Source organism: Cydia splendana, chromosome 16 (assembly GCF_910591565.1).
Source record: "Cydia splendana chromosome 16, ilCydSple1.2, whole genome shotgun sequence".
NCBI classification, from domain to species: domain Eukaryota; kingdom Metazoa; phylum Arthropoda; class Insecta; order Lepidoptera; family Tortricidae; genus Cydia; species Cydia splendana.
The window spans coordinates 9,692,244-9,712,723 of record NC_085975.1 but is presented as its reverse complement, the minus strand read 5'-3'; the positions used below and the strand labels follow the sequence as shown (position 1 = coordinate 9,712,723).

The following is a 20,480-nucleotide window of genomic DNA, read 5'->3' as shown; positions in this document are numbered from 1 at the left end:
TGTCGCTCTTTCGTGTTACTTCGGTCGACGCGCGACCGAGACATCGCTTATCGCTTTAGTAAATTGTTGCTGAGGGAGTGAGAGCTGTACGGATATACTGATACATTCGGATTCGTAAAGACAAGAAGAGTGATTCATGAATAGAGAAAGATATATATCTTTTTTATCTATCACTCCTGAGTTACCCATCCCTAGGCGGCAGTGTGGGCCGTACCGCGACTGTGATCGCGCGTTCGAGTACGCTGCCCGCCCGCTCGCATTTGTCTGCTCTGACGGTAGGCCTTAATATTTTTGATCATGACTTCGAACAGAGGCAATAGTATAAGTAAGGTACGAGATTGAAAAGCTTGATTATATCACTATTGTATACAATACTTTTTCTACGAATCAACAAAAATAATACTTTAAACTAGTAGAATCATACAAACAAACCAAACCGTATAGAGCTAAGATACGCGAGCAACCGCGATACCTTCATACTGGTACGCGCCTCGGCCGCCGCGCCCGGCGCGTTGGTCAACGACACCTTCTCGTAACTCATGAGGCCCTGGTACTTGCTCCGCGTTAATATACATTTTTTGGCTGTTGTTTTCTCGATTTTGGCCAACGTACCCTATGGAGACTAATAAGCAACACTAAGTGGTTTTCGTAGTCTATGGATGATGCTATATTAAGGGTGTCACATGCGCGTTTCTGACTTATGAACCAATTGTCTCTACTATACAAACTAAAATTAATAATTAATTTGAGCTATGGTTTTGTTGCGTCCTCTTGACCGCGGCGAGCTGTGATTGGTCAATTTCATTATAGTTGACTAAACTGTATCGAAATGAATATTATAGTTGAGTTGGGAGCCCATACATTAAAAATACCCATTTGCAGTTTGGTATAAGAAATCTTAATTCAAAAATTACAGTCGACGAGTAGAAAAAAAATAGTAGTGTCTCAATAACGACTCCTCAAACCCGGAGTTGTCATTCTTCATAATACCTACTTGCCCATGCTTCCCTAAAACCTTTTTACTAAAGTTATACGTAAGGATGAGAATTTACTTTACTTTAACCGCTAACAATAAAGCGTTCCGAACATGCAGAAACCGGAGGATTTTCTTTCTATATCGAATTAATATTTTTTTTAATAAATGCCATTTCCTAATGTAAATATTTAAAAAGCGTTTTATTTATACTTCATTTATGAATTGATAGAACATTTCATTATATTATAATAAATAGAAACGTAGTGCTACTCATAATACGCAAATAATATTTAACTAAAAATAAAAGTGAGAAACCTAAGCGCCAACGCAAGAGTAGGCAAATAACTTACCGAGCTGCCTTAGATTCACTACTGTTCTTAGTGTACTGTGATTTCACCCAGAAACTTCCTATAATCATCAAATAGACCACGTTTTGGCTCTGCCATAGCGGTACTATGAAACATATTTGCGACCGGCGATTGACAAGCGTCAAGCGTCGATAGGTTTTATTAATTTTATACTTTTAAACTTGCTACAAATCGTAAAAATCCAAAAACAAATAATAAAAATAAAAATCAATGACATTGTTTGCACAAATATTTCATAGCACAGGGTTTTTACACCAATTGCATAACAATCATCATAGGTTTACTAGGAATACTAAATATTTACTTGTGCAATATTTAATACGAGCGACATACTTGAACTATCTCAGGAATGCGTCTATTATGAAACGTTTATAAAAGCGATGCAGGCCTGGAATGAATCATCGGAGCAACAATGTTTACCTATAACTGGTTTAGTCGGTTCGTCGGCATGTCATTATCACTGTCCGTCAATGGTAAAACTAGACAGAATATGTCCATTTAAAAAAGTTATTATATTACTTACACATATGTTTTTTTTAGGGTAAATTGGCATTGGCACAAAAGGCAACAGGTTTAAGGCCTATCAGTACCAACCATAATTAATCAAGTATCAATCTACTTCGAAAGACGGTCCTTGGTCACCTAAATAACAGTAGCTGGGGATATAACCACAGCCAAATACGTTATTTTACCAAAAATAGGTCTCTATAATTAAGAATGCTCTATGTGAAGAATAATGTCGAATATCTAAGAACCAATGCTTTGATTTTGTCCCTCCATGTCGACACACAAGCTATTCCATTTAGTGTAGAATCTACACTAAATGGCGAAAACGGTTAACATCTACAGTGTAGATACACTAGAAACAGCCAAGCTTTACAACGACGATACAATACAATACTCTTTATTGCACACCTCACATAGTTTACAATAATGTACAGCAACATAAACAAAGACAATTGGTTAAAACCAAAATATTACTTTGCCGCTTTGCCTCATTTTGCTTTGGTTTTAATTAATATGTATGGATTTCCTCAAAGTGACGCCTGATTCTATTCATTAAAGACAATTGGATAGAGGTAACAACAGGCGGACGACAGGAGGACGATGTTGGAAGATCTTGCTGTAGTATCTTTACGTGATGAGCCTCTGTTCGAATCACTGTCTTGTGGGAAGTAATTTATATCTGCAACCCTGTCCCCTTTTCCGCCGGGGTCATACATATGCGGGTTAATAAAAAAATATGTTTAAAAAGAAACAGCTTGTTGTTTATCTATATTGTTCTAAAGGACACCAGAAGTACAAGAACTGGAGTATCATTATTTCGAGATATTTATTTAATGGCACTCAATCCCAATATGGGCTATATGTATTAAACAGGTAAACGAGTAAGTATTCTTTTCTTATAAAACCTACCTCTACATTTTTTACAGATTATAATAAGTTTTCTCACTCAGTAGTGATTTTGCAAATTGTTTAGTTGTTTATTTTGGACAAATAAATTCACGCAAATGTAATTGATTCAGTGTCATAGACTAGGAATCCTCTAGACGGAGTTTGAGAGCAATTATTTCATGAAACCGATGCTGCCAAAAATACTGGGGTGAGCGAGTCCTGTGCCGTGATTTGCCGTTCAAAGACACGGGCGTCACACAAAGATACTTTGACTCGAAAATGGAGTAAAACTACCGTATATTTGTGGCAGAGGGGGTAGCGCTACTATACTCAGTCTGGAGGATGTCTTGTCTGTGTTCAGTGTCTAATAAACCGCAGGCCTAAACGTTAACCCAAATATGTATTTAAATATTCCACATTTGATTACTGTTATAAACATATTGCAGTTTTCATATTGTAATCTGCACCAATCGCCTTTTTTGAGTTTTTTTATAAAAATGTTTTATAAAATATATTAAAGATGTAAAGTTACACTCACAGGAATCCCAACAATAGATCAGTACACAATCTTGTGAGTAATATGAAGCGACGTGCAACTACAATGTTAAAGGTAACTTTATGCCTGCATGTAATTTAATCATTATTGGTTTGAACTTGCATATGTAATACATTCGCATTCCCGGAAGCTATGCAGTCGATAATATCGAGTACTTTTAAACTGTTCAATGTCAAAAACCCCTTAAGCTTTCCTGAGGTTGTGGCAAGTCTAAGAACAAGCAATTGTGCAATTACTATTAGAAATACAAATATTCGAGCTAAAATCTTCGGAGCTTGCACCTTTTGACGTTTTTATTTACGAAAAGGGATGTAACACGAATACTAGGCTAAGGTTGCGTTTCCACTAGAGATGCGCGGTGTAGCTAAGCGGTGCAAGGATGCGCACATCTATGGTAGAACCGCGGCCTAATACGGCAAAGAGTAAATGGATCGTATATTGTTTGTTAGTGCGGATCTGTCTCTAAACATACAAGGTATTATAATATTATATATTAATAAGCGGAGTCTTCTGTAAAATAAGAAGCAAAATGGCAGTACAATAGTATTATAATTATGTAAACAACCTTAATAGGTGCGCAAGGGCATGTAACGCGGTCTTCAAATTTCCCAGCGGTATTGATTATTATATTCGACACAGATCGCTGCATATTCCAAGTACACGTGAAATCTTAATTTACTCAGGTGATAGAAACGAAGTAACTTTCGTTTATTGAGAAAGCCTGGTACATTTATGCGGGCTCCATTGTATTTGAGAAATAGTGTTGAGGAACAATTCAAACGTGGATGCACTAATATAATACCAGAGACTTACAATTTTATTCCTTAAACAGTCTAAAACGACGATCTGATGGCGTTTTCTTGCAGGACGATGTTTACACTTTGGATTCTATAATTTAATAGAAAAACAATAAGCTTCAAGATAATTATACATATCTTTATTTACATTATATTACTAATCAATTAATTGATCAGGTTTTGTATTAGGAGTCCGATTAAACTAACATGGCTTTGCTTTTAATAACGCTGGATATCTTATCTAGGAAAAATGGAACAGATGTCTTGTGTTGAACTGATGAACGGTCAATGTCGGTAAATGTGTTATGCTAATTTTACACTAAGTATTTTACAATATCTGAATATGAGAGGTTTTTTACAGACAAGAAATATCGGTACCCGCTTATGAAGTTTTTGGATTTAGAAATAGAAAAATGAACTTTATGAATTTTAATACCTATTTTTATAACATGAAGCTGAATATTATCCGTTTCTATGCAAAGTTGTCCTAATTTATACATATAATATTATTTATATTCAAAGCACTTTAACAGTAAAAGCAGCTGTTTAACTCTATCACTCTATGTGTAAATATTATTGAGATGATCAAATACTAGATACTTTTTTTACAAACTAGTGGTGGGCGTAAATTGGGGCAAAACGTGTTACAAGTGGCCCTGCCCACCCACCCCTGCCCGTTTGACACACGATCTGCTGACCAATAACACCCTCTAGCTATCTGTATCAAGTCACGCTCGTGCACATGCACGTAATAATTAAGGCTTACCTATCAGACTAGTTTGGCAGGGTGTCGCCGTTGACAGATAGATACATTTGGAAGGACATTTATTACTTTTATTTTTACAGTCAAATAGATACTTGAATTGGGCGCTGCTTTTCCCGCACCCCGCATACATATAATCAGCCGTATTCGAACAATGAGATACTCGTACGTCAAATACTAGATATTGAAACGATATGGATCGGATATAATGCCAGTGTCAAACAAGTGTCAAAATTGACGTTTCTTCAAACAAAAACGTCACTTTTGACACTTGTTTGACACTGACATATCCAATCCATATCGTTTCAATATCTAGTATTTGACGTATCTCATTGTTCGAATACGGCTGATAATGGGGAACACGCCCCCACATGTATGTTTCGTGCGTTTGTCCGTGGTTTTGGTCTCCCTCTGGTCTTTGCATAGAAAACAAAAAAAGCTCGCGATAATTTCGCGTACACAGTTAAAAATTCAATTAAATTTGCCCCACATGACGTCACTTCAGCACCCGGCGTACATACAAAACGCAGTGCTGCCGCGCTCAACATAGTTTCGTAAGCGCATTTGAAAAAGAGTTCGAATATATTCTTTACTGCATGAAATTAAAGTATAAAATTGAGCGATTTTTTAAAAGCACATACGATGGACATGCCAAGCGCGACAGAGACAATGTCCGCGCACGTCCCTCGCGGCTGTCCGTCAATGTCGTTTTGCATCACATGAACCGGCGCGCACTCTGCGTCGAATTACAATTACAACGTAACATAAAAGTATTAGCATAAATACCGCACTATGAGTTGGAATAAGACAAGTATCACACCTTACAGACGTTAGATAGTTTTAACCAATTCTATTCTATTTCTAATCATATCATCTCAATTTTATTTTTATGTTTTAAGGTTTTGTAATTACTAGGGTTTTTAATTTTTAAACTAATCTTTGAATAATTATTCAAGAAGACGTAGGTGACAGGCTTGATTTTCTTAAAATTACGTCCTGTTTGTTAAAGAGTAAATACTTGTTAAAGATTTTTTTAGGCAATTGGTAAATGCCACTTTTTCAATTCTTTTCTGTTATGATTATGAAACCTATTATATCAATTAGCAACTAATTACCGCCAGTAACTAAGGCTGATACGATACCACGAAGTACTTTGTCTTTGTTCCCACGACGCCCGTTCCGGAGCTTTAGAAAAACTTTGAACCGGTTTAGCATCGGAATAGATCCTACGAGAGCCTATGAACACGTTCGTAAGACGCCTGGTTAGAACATTTAAGGTAACTCTTTAAATAGACTGGGCTGGAGCCGCGCGGGCGTCGCTTTTTGTTGGTGCACAACACAAGTAGGCATAAGTCTATTACGTGCTTTCGCAGAATATATAATTGTACCTATTACGTACAGAATTGTCACTGTCTAACATAACCCATGTTTGATAGTGAAAGGTCAGGAATTTATGTTGCCCCTCCTAACGCATGACACATTCTTTTACTCTCTCTACCTCAATAACCGCTCTGAGCAGTCGCGTGTTGTGATATGCTCCCAAAAATACTAACAACAACGGAGTACAGTTTCAAGACTTTTAAGAGCAAGTCCGCAGTTTAGGTAATTTTTTACATTTCAGGAAAAATATTGGTTTGGTAGCCCTTTACACGGCATGAGTACCTAACATTAGTCAGTTTACAGACGGATCTAGAAGCTCATTAATGACGTTGATGCATTGACATAGATATCTAGAGACTGGCTTTAAGGCATGACAGGGGCCAGTACAGCGGTGTGACACCGGTACAACGCGATTGGTTGATGAGTTCGCATCACGCGCGCGATTGGTTGATGAGTTCACATCACGCGCGCTATTGGTCACAACTACATAGTTGCGTTAGACTGCACGATTGGCTGGAATTCGTCAGTAACACCGCTAAACTAGTACCATTTTTAGTCCCCGTAAGGCCAGTCCATAACTGTTAACTGTCATAATTACATTGACTATAGGCACAAGTTAGTTAGGTTAGAATGGTTATATTCGATTTTTTTAGGATTGCGGATAAAATGGTTTAACAATACTTAATCCGAAATCAAAAGACCGCTAAAAGTATCGAATGAAAATATTGAAAACACTGCATCGCGGGCACGATAAATCTATAAAAGCGATAGTGGCAACATTTTGTTGATACCTATAACTCTAACCTAGTTAATAACTAAACGTACAAGTTTAAACTCTATTATTGTGTGGTCGAATTGACACCAAATAGGCTCTTCGAAGTTCATTGACACCATTAGTTTTGAGATTAGGATTATCTTTTCACTGCAGCATAAAAGAGGTCAAAGTATTCACCTGATAGCGAGAAGTCATTGTGCCGGCTCTCTGAGTCTCGAATAAGGAAAGCGCCGTGCTCGTTTTCTGGCAAAAGGAGCTTCTTTTCCGCTTCAATCCTTTTTATTTTACGGAAGTACCATCTGAAACAAAGGCAGAAAGTTATTAGTAAATTTCGGTGCAAGAATAAAACATGAGATTAGGACACTTCTTATACGTCAATGAATAGATCTAGAATTGATATGGATTAGATGTGTCAGTGTCAAAAGTGATGTTTTGTTTGAAGAAACTTTACATTTGATACTGACATATCTAATCCATATCGTTTCTAGATCTATTAACTGACGTATCTTAAAGTTCGAATCGGGCCGTTAGACTTTAATAAATTCATTATATGTAAATACCGATTTTTAAATTTCGATCGCTCGATTTCGTGTTTTTCCTTTAATAATATCTCCACTACTAGGCATTTAAATTCTACTAATATAATTGAAAACGAGTGGTCAATACCACTAGATTCCTAATATCTATCGCTCTATTTGAAAAATAGCATTTCGCCGTTTTCCACAGATTTTCGAGTGACAAAATAGTGCCCTCGAAATTCAAAAATTTGCCCCCAGTAGTGTTCGGATATCTTATTATATTTACACATATTTTATTTTAAGAAAAATATAGCAGCTTGTTTAGACCCAAGATTAGTAACATAATGCTTCAGTCCCGGCTGGAAAATGCTATTGTCAGGAGTTATTGACTGCACATCTCACCATTCTCACCCTTCCTCAATACAAGGCGAGTAGCGGTGGCAGTAGCAGGACTAGCAGGAGAAGTATACTCGCCCTGTTCGCTATCCTGCCAACTTCTACAGAATGTAAACGAGATAATAAAGGTCGTAGCAGGGCAGACCGCGGTGACTCAACCTCGTGTAGATACAGTTATTGTGTATTCAATCGGCGTATGTTCCCCGTACTCGAGACGAAAGGACTAACTTATTGTAGTCAACGCTCGTAGTATGAGTGTCAGTGAACAATGCATCATAATTTGTCATTTTCAGAATTAATTAACATTTCTCGTGTAAAAAATGTAGCTGTGGTTTTATATTTTTTACTTCTGTTATTCTCGGTTCGCAGGCTCAACACGCATTTTTGTTTTGTTTTTGGCACTAAAACAAATGTACGACGAGTCACATTGGGTGCCAATAAAATCTAAGTGGTGTTCAAAACCCAATAGAATAATTGCAATAGTTTTAGCTCAAAGTTTTACTGTTATAAGTTAAGCTTATAATAATAGGTAGATATTATTATATTTTTACTACGACAAGACGGGAAAAAAATTTTGGCGGGCAGATTGAACGCAAGGTTATTTTAATTCCTAGTATGATATTTACGTAAGCAATTTACACTTAAACAGATTTCGGCAGTCAGCCTAAAACTGAATCACAGCTTGTAGCCTCCAAGATTCTTAAAACTAATTACTTATACGTGACGTCAAAGGCCAAGTTCATGAGTTACCCAAATGGATACCAAGAAATGACTGCAAAAAGGCTTCCATAACTCCCTCTTGGCGTTATTCATAAAACTTCTGTCAAACTTAATAAACCGTTGATAATCGTTTGTCAGTTTTTGACATTTGTGTTTGTTAAAATTGGACAATATGTATTTAGACATAGACATAGAAAATGTTTATTTAACACCACATTGAAAAATGTTTACAGGCAATGCTACAAAACATTATAAGCCTTAGAATTAAACTTAAATAGGCAAAAAATATTATGTTTACATGTAGATATATTTTTTTAAATTATTTAATAGAGGTATGCTAAGAATTACGAGTATGTATAAGGGGGTTAGGATGTTACGTTTGGAGATTGCTTTTTAGCGATAATATCACCTATTGTAAATAGTTGTTTTATTTGTTTTATTATCGTCTTATACCTGGTAACTACTGTCATTTACGATACGATTGACAGAAAAATAATTACGCTTTATCTTTTCTGTGTATAATAAAAAAATGCTTACTCAAAATACTTTAAAAATTGTCAGACTTACTCTACCCAAATTACGTTAGAGTCGCTATCATATAATGCCAATAAATTGCCTTTAGTATAGTCTTTTCAGGACGCAGTCTGATGAGATCATTATGCAATTAATGTTGATAAAGATCGCCGGCTTCGTGACGATAACTATCTGCGGAGGGCATTGATTACTACCGCTGGTTTATTCCGATTCACAAGTGAGGATGACTCCAAGTTTGTAATTAAGGCAGTGAATCGATTAGCTTAAACTACGCCCACCTGTAAGATACACGTTTATGGCCCCGTGCATGAAAGAAACAGATGTAAAACGCTTTAGGATTGAATTTTTGGAACGAATCACTAAAATAATCGAATCTGTAGGTAATATTTTGATTGATTTCCCTTCTGTAAGTTTTGAATTTTTAATATAGCTGTAATGTTCACCGAAGTTAGTATCATGCCCACATTATGGTAAGCAATTATCGTACTAAGTGATATTGTGGGCGAATCATCAGTAATGCGTCAAAAACCACGCTTATAAATCTGATAAGTGATGATACTGCGCATGTCCAGTAGAGTTAAGCCATTTATTTCTACCTGATGCTGATAACCCCAATGAACAGAGTACTGAGAATTTCAGACAGGATGGAATTTTCTGTTACGGGTGCAGTTTTAGGAGGGTAATAAATATAGTCATTACTCAATGGATTAATAGGTAACTTAAAGCGAGCGCTCGAAGGCTCTGTGATACTTTGTATTTAACGGGTGTGTAAATAAAATTTACAATCAATGTCGCAATAACTATAAAACGGTGTAGTAAAAAGGGCACATCGTCCTGTGACTATAAATACCCCAGAGGCCTCGTCACGAGTTAAGGGCGTCCTAAGGACCTTAGAACGGTCACTAGCTGACACAATTGAAGGCCCTTGTGTAAAAGACAGGCATACAGAATTGGATTGGACACGTATGTATGATATAAAGGTAACTTGTTTAGAAAATTTCGATATGAGTGGAGTAGTATGAATGGAGTGAGGTAAGTATCTGTCTACGGATAAAAGTAGGTGTGTGTTGACGGATAATTGAGTTTTATCGTCAAGAATATTATTCAGAATAAACAATATTGGCAACGGCCAACAACATAGATTTTTCTGAATGTAGAGAAATACTGAGTGGAGGCATAATAACGATATATCGTGACAAGCGTTGGATGGCTTAAGAGAAATCCCCAGGGAAAACTTTTTGCATGAACCCGGGTTGGCGTAAGTCATTTGTTCGTTAAGAAACAGGACATAAAATGAACGTAAAGATAGAAAAGTAGGGTCTGTTTTGAATGCATTAGAATATTTGGTCGCAGTAAGCGCGAGACAGCAGCAGCAAATATTTACGGAGCGGACAGCGAACCAGACAGATGGAGCGACCTTGGCCTCCTTACAACGAGAGAAATCGTCATCTGAATCATGACATGATACAAATACTTACTAAGTAGTTTATAAAAAGGCTATCACATCCTTTGTCGGTAATAGGCTTTACATTTTTGACCAGTTTTTTAAATCTTTATCTTATATCTTATCTCTGATTTCACTCATTAATTAGGAACTTAAATTCTATGGAATTGATTTCTTTTGGAGACAAATGTTAACGCAATGCGATGATAGCTGTACAAATGTAAATATTATACATAGATATTAAGAAAATGTTAGTATTATTGGATAGGACTTCTATTCATTAGGACTTGTGTGGCGTTAATTATAAACGCTTGTCAAGTCTAACAAGGCCTCGATAATAGTTTGTCCTTAACTGTCATTTTGACATTTGTCTCCATGTCAGAAAGGAGCAAAATTTAACAGAGGTTTGTTAAATATTATGCATAATGGGAATAGCCTTCAAAACACAGGAAGCGAATAAAAATACAAATGTTAGAATATTACTAACATATCAATATTTGATTTACAATAGAAAACTTTATAAATCAAACATGGGTTAGATTAAACATAGCTTGTCTACACAAGTTAATTTGTCGCTGTATTTATTCTTCTGTTTCCATTGCAGATTTTCGAAAGTTCAAATAGCATTGTGCAAACACGACTGGTTTCATTGTCTAGACTTTAAGAAAAGGAGAGTAAAAGTGCCAACCTTCGTAAAGTCGCAGTTTTGTATGTGAAATATAGTGTCATATACATACGACCAGTGCGACTTCACAAATTTCTAAACACACATGGCTTTAAGATACTAAACATTGCCAATATAAAAAAAAAATGTATCCAAAGGGGTCTGAATTAGCATAATCAAATCAGGTACATCACGTGATAAATCAATAAGCTAAGAAACCAATAACTTAGACTTAACTCATTTAACCTTAGATTTCGGTGTTCGGGGTACAATATTAAGTAGTATAAAAAAAAATGACTGGTAAATACCAGGGATCGGAACCGGTTTTTGCAAAAACTTCGAAATAACCATATTTTTCGAATTATTTTATACTCGAAATCTAGGACTCGGTTATGTATTTAGGTAACGACTTCGTATTATTGGATTGCCCAATTAGAAATGAAATAATTAACAAAGTACGAAAAGATACAGTTTTCGTTCCCATACAAAAAATACCGGTATCCGATCCCTGCCACTTACTATGAACTAAATGCGTTATAAAAGCCAACACCCACGCTCAACATATTTTTAGCTAACTGGTTCTGAAGTTAGATAATCAGTGTCATCGAGCCCTTCGACCCGCGACGATAACTGGCGCCAACAAAGGTGAATTACTTAATTCTCAACTTTCGCTCACATTTTACAAAACATATAGGTATATGTAATTTTAGAGCGTACCGATGAGTTTTTCGGAACTTATGTACGAAATATTCATTAGATATTTACCATTCACTTTTCGGTGAAGGAAAACATCGTGAGGAAACCGGACTAATCCCGAAAAGGCCTAGTTTACCCTCTGTTTTGGAAGGTCAGATGGCAGTCGCTTTCGTAAAAACTAGTGTCTAAGTCAATTCTTGGGATAAGTGGTCAAGCGGACCACTTATCCCAACACTTCATAAGCAGACAGACAGACAGGCAGACTTTCATAAGCCGTGGCAAAAATACCGGGATTACGCGAGGAAGAAGAGATATATGTAATAGAGACAAGTTACGCGGTCAATAAACCCCGCATGCCGATGGACGCACTATTTTTTCGCTTAGCCAGTTCTGGTCGCTCCGGGCTCGCAGGCTAATCTAATTATAGGGCCCACAGGATCTGCAACTTGGAACAGGCTGCATCAGCGATCGTTTTTTAACACATACTTAATTTAGAAGGTTTTTTTACTAAGTATGCCATACGTATGTGTATATTTTGTGCTCTAAACTAAAATGTTGAAGACGTATGCATTTGGTTTGAGAAGCAAGCATGGCGCAATGCGTGCAGTTTCCTGAAAGGAAATATATATGTGCAATAAACTGCCTGCTTTAGGATGGAATTCTAGTAGGTAGGTATACTCCACGATTCGTAGTGTGAATGTATAGATTGTAATAAGGATTAATCTTGACATTATACGATTTAAAGTCATCTTGGTTGATCGAGTTGACATGGTGCCTAGCCACGGATATTCATAATATAGCTCAAGATTATTGCTGTTTTACTCGTACAATGAATGTTTTGCACAAGCTTTTGTTAATTTTTTCAATCAAGGTAGGTATTTATTAAATATTGAAACGGACAAAGTTCCAAAAAATATATATTCAGGTCCGTTTGCCACATGTTTTGGCACTTTGTGTTGATATTAAATATATTGCTTGTACTTAAGCTTCCAGTAATAAAATAATACATAAACGTAATCAACAGGAAATGTATCTTCCACATTACAAATCGTATTAAATGATACTTTGTAAAATGAACGAATAAATTTAAACTACGTACCTACATAATATAGATATAAACATGTCAATCATCACTGAGCACAATGTCGTACACGTGTAGGGCGATTCACAATTAACAGGAGCTAATCACAAGTGCGTGTCATTCTCCGCTCAATAATTACGGCAATCGCCATCTCCTCATGCACTTAAACGTGGGAGAACTGCTTTTTTATCAAGCGTCAAAAGCTAGTGTTTGTACTGAATCATGCCGTAAAATTATTACATCAAACAGTTTTTTAATAGCTAGTAATAGGAATGATAAAAACGAATACAACTACCTACTTATAGCGGATGTTATTTAACTACATAACTCTGTTAAAAAAAATTGCAATGGACTTTCATCGATCAGATCAATAGTATAAGACATTTTAGAAAGCGTCATCGGGCCAGGTTTTGTCTATCATAAAAATGGACCAAGCTTTAAAATGAAAGGGTTTAAAAGGAAAACAAAAGAAGAGTCGAAAATGAGAACTTCCATCGTTCATTTATGATTCGGTCAAATTGTGTATTTTGAAAAACTAATTATAGCCAGCCTTATGAATGTAGTACCTCAGGGTATGGTGCTTTACGCACACTAGCGTCCCTTCCCCTCCCCCTGACGCAACCCCCCCTTTTTTCATGAAATATGTCCCGGTTCACAGTTTTTTAATTTTTTTAAGGAAAGTATACATTACAGGAAAAAAGTGTCAATGAAAGAAATAATCCTTAATAAAAAAGGTTTTATTCATTTTTTTTATATGATGCACCATATTCATGAATTAGCTTGTCAAAATGCGAAATAACATAGTTTTTACTTAGGGTTCGAAACTAATTTATTATACACGGTGTAACATGAGGAAACTGAATAATTTTAACAGCGTATCCCTGATCATATTTAGACACAAAAATGTCCTATAAACTTTTTTGAAATTCGCCTAGTTTCAGAGTTAATACCAATTAAAAAAAAACAAGTTTGTATTGTTACATAGTGCAAAACGCCTTTTTGATGGCGATGTTGCTACTATGGGATTTAGTCTAAATATCCTTATTGATAGATGTCAAAAAGTGACAAGTAACACTTTGCAAAACCTAAGGTTTACGAAAAAAAAAAGTAAAAATCCATTTTGGGTGACAAGTGTACCAATAGCATTTACTTTTTATGTACAAATACATTCAAAAAATTGAAAAAAAAAAACAAACAAAAAAAAATTTTTTTTTTGTGATTTTGACCTAAACTCATATTACATCTTTTCCTTCTTTTGACCTCATACATTTTAGGAAAAAAGTGTCAATGAAAGAAATAATCCCTTATTAAATTCTTAATAAAAAAGGTTATATTCATTTTATAACACTTTTTAACTTATTATACAAGTTGTTCTCAAGAAATGCGAAAGATTTTATTTCTGAGGTCAAAAGAAGGAAAAAACGTAATATGAATTTAGGTCAATTTCGCCAAAAAAAATTTTTTTTGATTATTATTTTTTTCAATTTTTTGAATATATTTGAACATAAAAAGCAAATGTTATTGGTAAACTTGTCAGTTAAAATGGATTTTTACTTTTTTTTTCGTAAAACTTAGCTTTTGCAAAGTGTTACTTGTCACTTTTTGACATCTATCAATAAGGATATTTAGACTACGTCCCATAGTAGCAACATCGCCATCAAAAAGGCGTTTTGCACTATGTAACAATAAAAACTTGTTTTTTTTTTCAAGGTCAAAAGAAGGAAAAAACGTAATATGAATTTAGGTCAATTTCGCCAAAAAAAAATTTTTTTTATTGTTTTTTTTTTTCAATTTTTTGAACATAAAAAGCAAATGTTATTGGTAAACTTGTCAGTTAAAATGGATTTTTACTTTTTTTTTCGTAAAACTTAGCTTTTGCAAAGTGTTACTTGTCACTTTTTGACATCTATCAATAAGGATATTTAGACTACGTCCCATAGTAGCAACATCGCCATCACAAAGGCGTTTTGCACTATGTAACAATAAAAACTTGTTTTTTTTTTTTAAATTGGTATAACTCTGAAACTAGCCGGATTAAAAAAAAATTATAGGACATTTTTGTCTCTAAATATGATCAGGAATACGCTGTTAAAATTATTCGGATTCCTCGTGTTACATTGTGTATAATAAATGAGTTTCGAATCCTAAGTAAAAACTATGTTATTTCGAATTTTAACAAACTAATACATGAATATGGTGCACCATACAAAAAAATTTAATATGACCTTTTTTATTAAGAATTTATTAAGGATTATTTCTTTCATTGACACTTTTTTCCTAAAATGTATACTTTCCTCAAAAAATGTAAAAAACTGTGAACCGGGACATATTTCATGCAAAAAGGGGGGGTTGCGTCAGGGGGAGCGGAAGGGACGCTAGTGTGCGTAAAGCACCATACCCTAAGGTATCATACTACATTCATAAAAGGCTGGCTATAATTAGTTTGTCTTCCCCATACATTAGAACACAATTTAACCGAATCATTAAATGAAAAACAGTTGCGCCGCCGCCGAAAGTTACAAGTTTAGTGCAAACCTTGAAACAAATGGGGTAGTAGAGTAGAGAAAGGATTATGAATAAAAATCTGCAACTATGACTGAGTACGTGGCCGAGCTAAAAACCCCATTGAACATAATAAGACAAACGGTATTTTCGTACAGCAGCGTATGGAGAACCATACGAGTAGAAACTCGTTACCGCCACAAGTCAAGTAACAAGGATTGTTCCTTTTGGCACCGATGGATTTTATTACAATACATAAATAATTTATTTATTAAGACTGATTTGATATGACTGATTATTGGAATGGGAAATATAAACGTTGACATGTTCTTGACGACTAAGTTTTCTATATAGGTATTAGTCTAGCAAGGTTATAAAGAAATTTGTAAGGATACTAAATTTCAACTAAATCTATTTTTGCATGTTCATTTAGGTACATACCAAAACTTTCATATATTCAATGTACTTATAACATTTGTCAGCGAGTAGATATACCAATATTGTATAAGGTCTTATAACTAAATCCCTAAAAAATAGGTTGTTTCTAATACTAGAAATATATCTATAATCGCCAAAGGTTATCGGAAAACTTAGCAACTGTAATATAACCGATAGCGACAGAAATACGAATTGCGACACAGCCTGAATTTAGAATTAGGACTTCCACGTCAAACAAAGATGACGATGACACATCAACGAAGAAGTCAATGGTTACTACGTGTAGGCATTTTACAATAACAAATGGGTGAATAGAGAAATATTATGTGAAGTTTCTAATCTTTTAAAAATCATGTACGATTTTCACTTCTCATTTTACTTCCAATTTGGCTGTTCCTGCATTTACTTGACACAGAAAACTACTTGTATATTGGCTAATAAGATAAAGAAAAAAATTAAAGGTTTTCTTTACATGATATTATATTTCAGTTTATGAAAAGAGTGTGTACTGTCTCTTCCGAAAATCGTTTTTTCCTGATTGATATTTTTGCCATTACAAATTTTTACCATTTTACTTTTTTTCGATAGCTTCCTTTTCCGAAATCATATTAAACCATTCGCATATTCTGAAATCATATTTAACCATTGCCAGAACCGACTTATTTTATTGTACGATATTGATTTACAAAAAGAAGTTATTTTTTAGTTAGTGTCTCGTATATTATAATAAAAATACATATCCAAATTATGCGAATGGTTAGAAAACCTATTACGAAAATAAGCTACTGGAAAATAAAATTAATGAGAAAATATGCGAATGGTTAGAAATACTTTAGGGAAAGGAAGCTATTGAGGAAAAATAAAATGGTAAAAATTGCGAATGCAAAAAAACGCAATCTGGAAAAAAACTATTTTCGCAAGAGACAGTACCTAAACACTCTATGAAAGGTCTATTTAAAGTTGCTGGTAGGAAAACTTCGCGTAGTGCTAAATTATTTTGCGTTTCCTTATGAGACAACGCAGTTAGAATAGAACTTTACCGCACGTGTTACCGGGCACTGCAAAAGGAAACTCCGATTAAGACGAAACATTTGGCAATCCAGTAGTACAAACTGATACTATTAGCAAAGTCTACAATGAGTCGTTAAAAATAACTGCCACCTGTTGTCCAGTTAAGGGCAGATGATGCGATGCGCAAAACTGTCAAGAAACAACAATGATAATGTCGATTAGAATTAATCTACGTTTCGATGTGGTCCTTCATTGGTTATAAAATTTTCCATGGTTAAATGTGATTTATTTGATACGACTTAAACAGTACATTACATTTTAAACTTATACTTTATATAACTGGCAACATCAAGACATATATGAGCGCTGACGATACTAACGTGCAAAAAGAGGACATAAATAATAACTATTTTATTGATATTCATATGATTCACACCTACAATTTACTTATTACTTAACTTTACTTCCAATATTTATCACAAAAATTGTAATATTACAAAGCTCTTACAAAGTTTGGTCTGGGACTGAAGTAATAATCCTATACTATAAAGGGTTATTGCAAACCAAAATGTTTATGTGTTCGTTCTTGCATGGCACGAGCCACTGCAAATGCAAAACATCAGTATTGTCAAAATAGTGTTCGATAACGGTTGATGTCGTGCCACTGTTATCGATACTATGGTAAAAAAGGTACCTACCTAGACCTACTTACTTGTATGAAAACATCCGCAAGTGCAATTATTATCGGAGCTCCGCGAGTGCATGAGGCGGTTCTTACTCATAAAAAGTAAAAACAAATCATAAACCTGTTGTATTGTTCTTTCGCAAGACGACCTCGCCTTTGCGATGATAAGAACAATGCATTTTCATCGATTTAGTGCCACCTGTCCTTTGACGAAGAAACGTTGAAGAATTATTGAAATTGAAACGATGTCGATTTGTTTTACTTACTAATCATATTAAGTAATTAATAATTATGTAAAGCACTATTACATAGATGGGTGAGTTACTGTCGTATTGTTACGGATTATCTGTTAATAATTTATGGACGATATGTCATTGTACCTTTCCTTTAGCTTTTTATTAGTACTTAAAGTCTTTTTTTTCATACAACGAATCCAAATAGAATATAAACTGGAAGCAATATAAAGCTGTACCAAATCATCTACATTACAAATTACATAACGTTTGTAACGCGGCGTATAACCAAATGTAATCACCTATGAAAGTGTTTGTTTTAAAAATAAGAAGAAAAAATGCCCCAGAGGAGCTAAGACGTCGCGAAACGGAATCTAAATCATTGCGTTCGCCTAGTGAAAGTAAAGCATAAGTAATTGATGCTATTAGGCAGCTTGTGGTTATTTTCATGTTCTATCAACATTCCAACAGCAAACTTTCAAGATAACCTTAACAATATTGAAGGATTATAATAAGGATTATCCTGCTGTTCTGTTTAATATATTATTATACAGTGGAACCTGGATAATTGCAATCTCAAGGGACCGGCCATTTTTTGTCAATTAACCAGGTTTTCCATTTAAGCAGGTCGTGTCAATTAACGAGGTTCAAAAAATCGTTGTGTCAATTATAGAGGTTTTCATTAATAGAGGTTGCGTTTTGACAAATTTCTTTTATGGAGGTGCAAATAACCATTCAAAGTAGATTTACACGCTTAAATTCTGGGTTTCGGGTCTATATATTGCTTCTGTCTATACTTGTACTTTTACACTACATTCATTACCACTTTATTTTCTTATTAATCATTTGGGTTTAAAAATTCCCTTGAATTGTAGAAGAAAGTTTAATTAGAATGTAAAAAGCATACTTTGTTTTTGATTAAATCAAAACTATTTCACCTACTACAGGCTGTGATAGATACCCAATAAATAAATTGAATTCTGGATGAAGAAATGTATAAATAAAATGATCATTGCTATTAAAATATTGTTTCTGCTGCATACAACTACATTATTTCAATTACAGAGGTAATAAGTAAGACTCGTTTCAATAATAGAGGTAAAAAGAAAAGCAAAAATAACGGATTTTTTTAGCACAGTGGCAATTATAGAGGTCTTAGTTGCGATGTGGTCAATTACAGAGGCAAAATTACGAAAAGCACTAAAATCTAAATTGCAATTATAGAGGTTCCAAACTTGCAATTATAGAGGCCTTTTGGTCTCAAGGGACCGGGACCGGACTTTTGGTTGCAATTATTGAGGTTTTCCATTTATCCAGGTGCCAATTAACCAGGTTTCACTGTAACATAACATACATGTTGTTATATGATGATTGTAAGTACAACTGCATTTTATTGCAATATTTACTTTTGGTGTATGGCATGCGCCACACTCATGGTCACCTGTATTGTCAATTTGAAACAATTAAGTTGAGTTAAGACACCCCAGTTTGTTTTTAATGGCGCAGTAAGATCATTAGAAGGGCACACGATATGGGGCTAAAGGTATAAACTTAGAAATTACGTACTTTTCATTCCATATCCGTTTTTTTTCGTATTCGTAGGTCGAGTCGGGCATGATCTGCAACAGGCGGGTAGCGGCAAATGTGGCCCGGCATACTTCACGGAACTTACAATTTCTTTTACTGTACGGCATTTCATTTAACCGTTATTTTATAAATAAAAAACACATGATTTACTCATCCATCACTTCCCATATCACCACACTCGACGCTAATATTTGCACACAAATTAAAATAATAAGGTAACGTTCTCGTAACACCATCAGAAGTTGTTATGATTTATTTGCACGTCAAGAGAAATCCATGATTGGTTCCAATGTTATTTGTTGATATCCAATAAATTGCTGATAACACACGGCGATATTGATCTACAAATTATTCTTATCCTAGATATCAACGCCACGAAACATTTCAATACTCACTTAATGCCTCGCGTTTTTTTAGTCATATCTACCACAGTCTGTAAAAACAGAAGCACGTCATTTTTGTTCCAGTCCATGACAATTTTATAAGCGTATAAAACTACTGACAAGTATACAAATGTGTCAATCAGGCGAACCATTTTCAGAAGTTTTGTAAAAAGAGCAGGAAACCATGAAACAAGCAAATAATTGATGTGACCGCGCTTGTTTTTGCATTTAGAACAATAGCCGTGTTGATGAACATTGGGAAAACACTCGTGTTTTCAGAACGGTGGCCTTAAACACAAAATTCTCAATGTATTCGGTGGGCTTATTAGCTATACATTGCCTATTTACTTTTCAATTGATTTGCAGACAATAGATTCGTTTAAGTGTCAAACTGAAGAAGTTTTTAGCTCGTTAAAGAACGTGAATGTGAAAAAACATAGTTTGTAAGTAGGGCAACCCCCAAGGCTGGTCGGTGATCAGTGAAACCGACGGTAGAGCATCCGCTCAACTTGCTTCACTAGCCCTATTTCCGGCGCCCTCTAGTTAAACATTGTATTAATTAAGCACATTAAAATCAC

At 34.9% G+C, this 20,480-nt stretch overlaps 1 protein-coding gene across 2 annotated transcripts in view; it reads right to left on the bottom strand.

Moving 5' to 3' along the window:
- Window positions 1–20,480, bottom strand: part of LOC134798252 (tyrosine-protein kinase Src42A) — an 82,788-nt gene that overhangs the window by 28,586 nt on the left and 33,722 nt on the right. For both annotated transcript variants that reach the window (XM_063770642.1, XM_063770641.1), the window contains exon 2: window positions 7,188–7,309. In XM_063770642.1, the coding sequence (XP_063626712.1) occupies window positions 7,188–7,309 (122 nt within the window). The remainder of the gene's footprint in view (window positions 1–7,187; window positions 7,310–20,480) is intronic.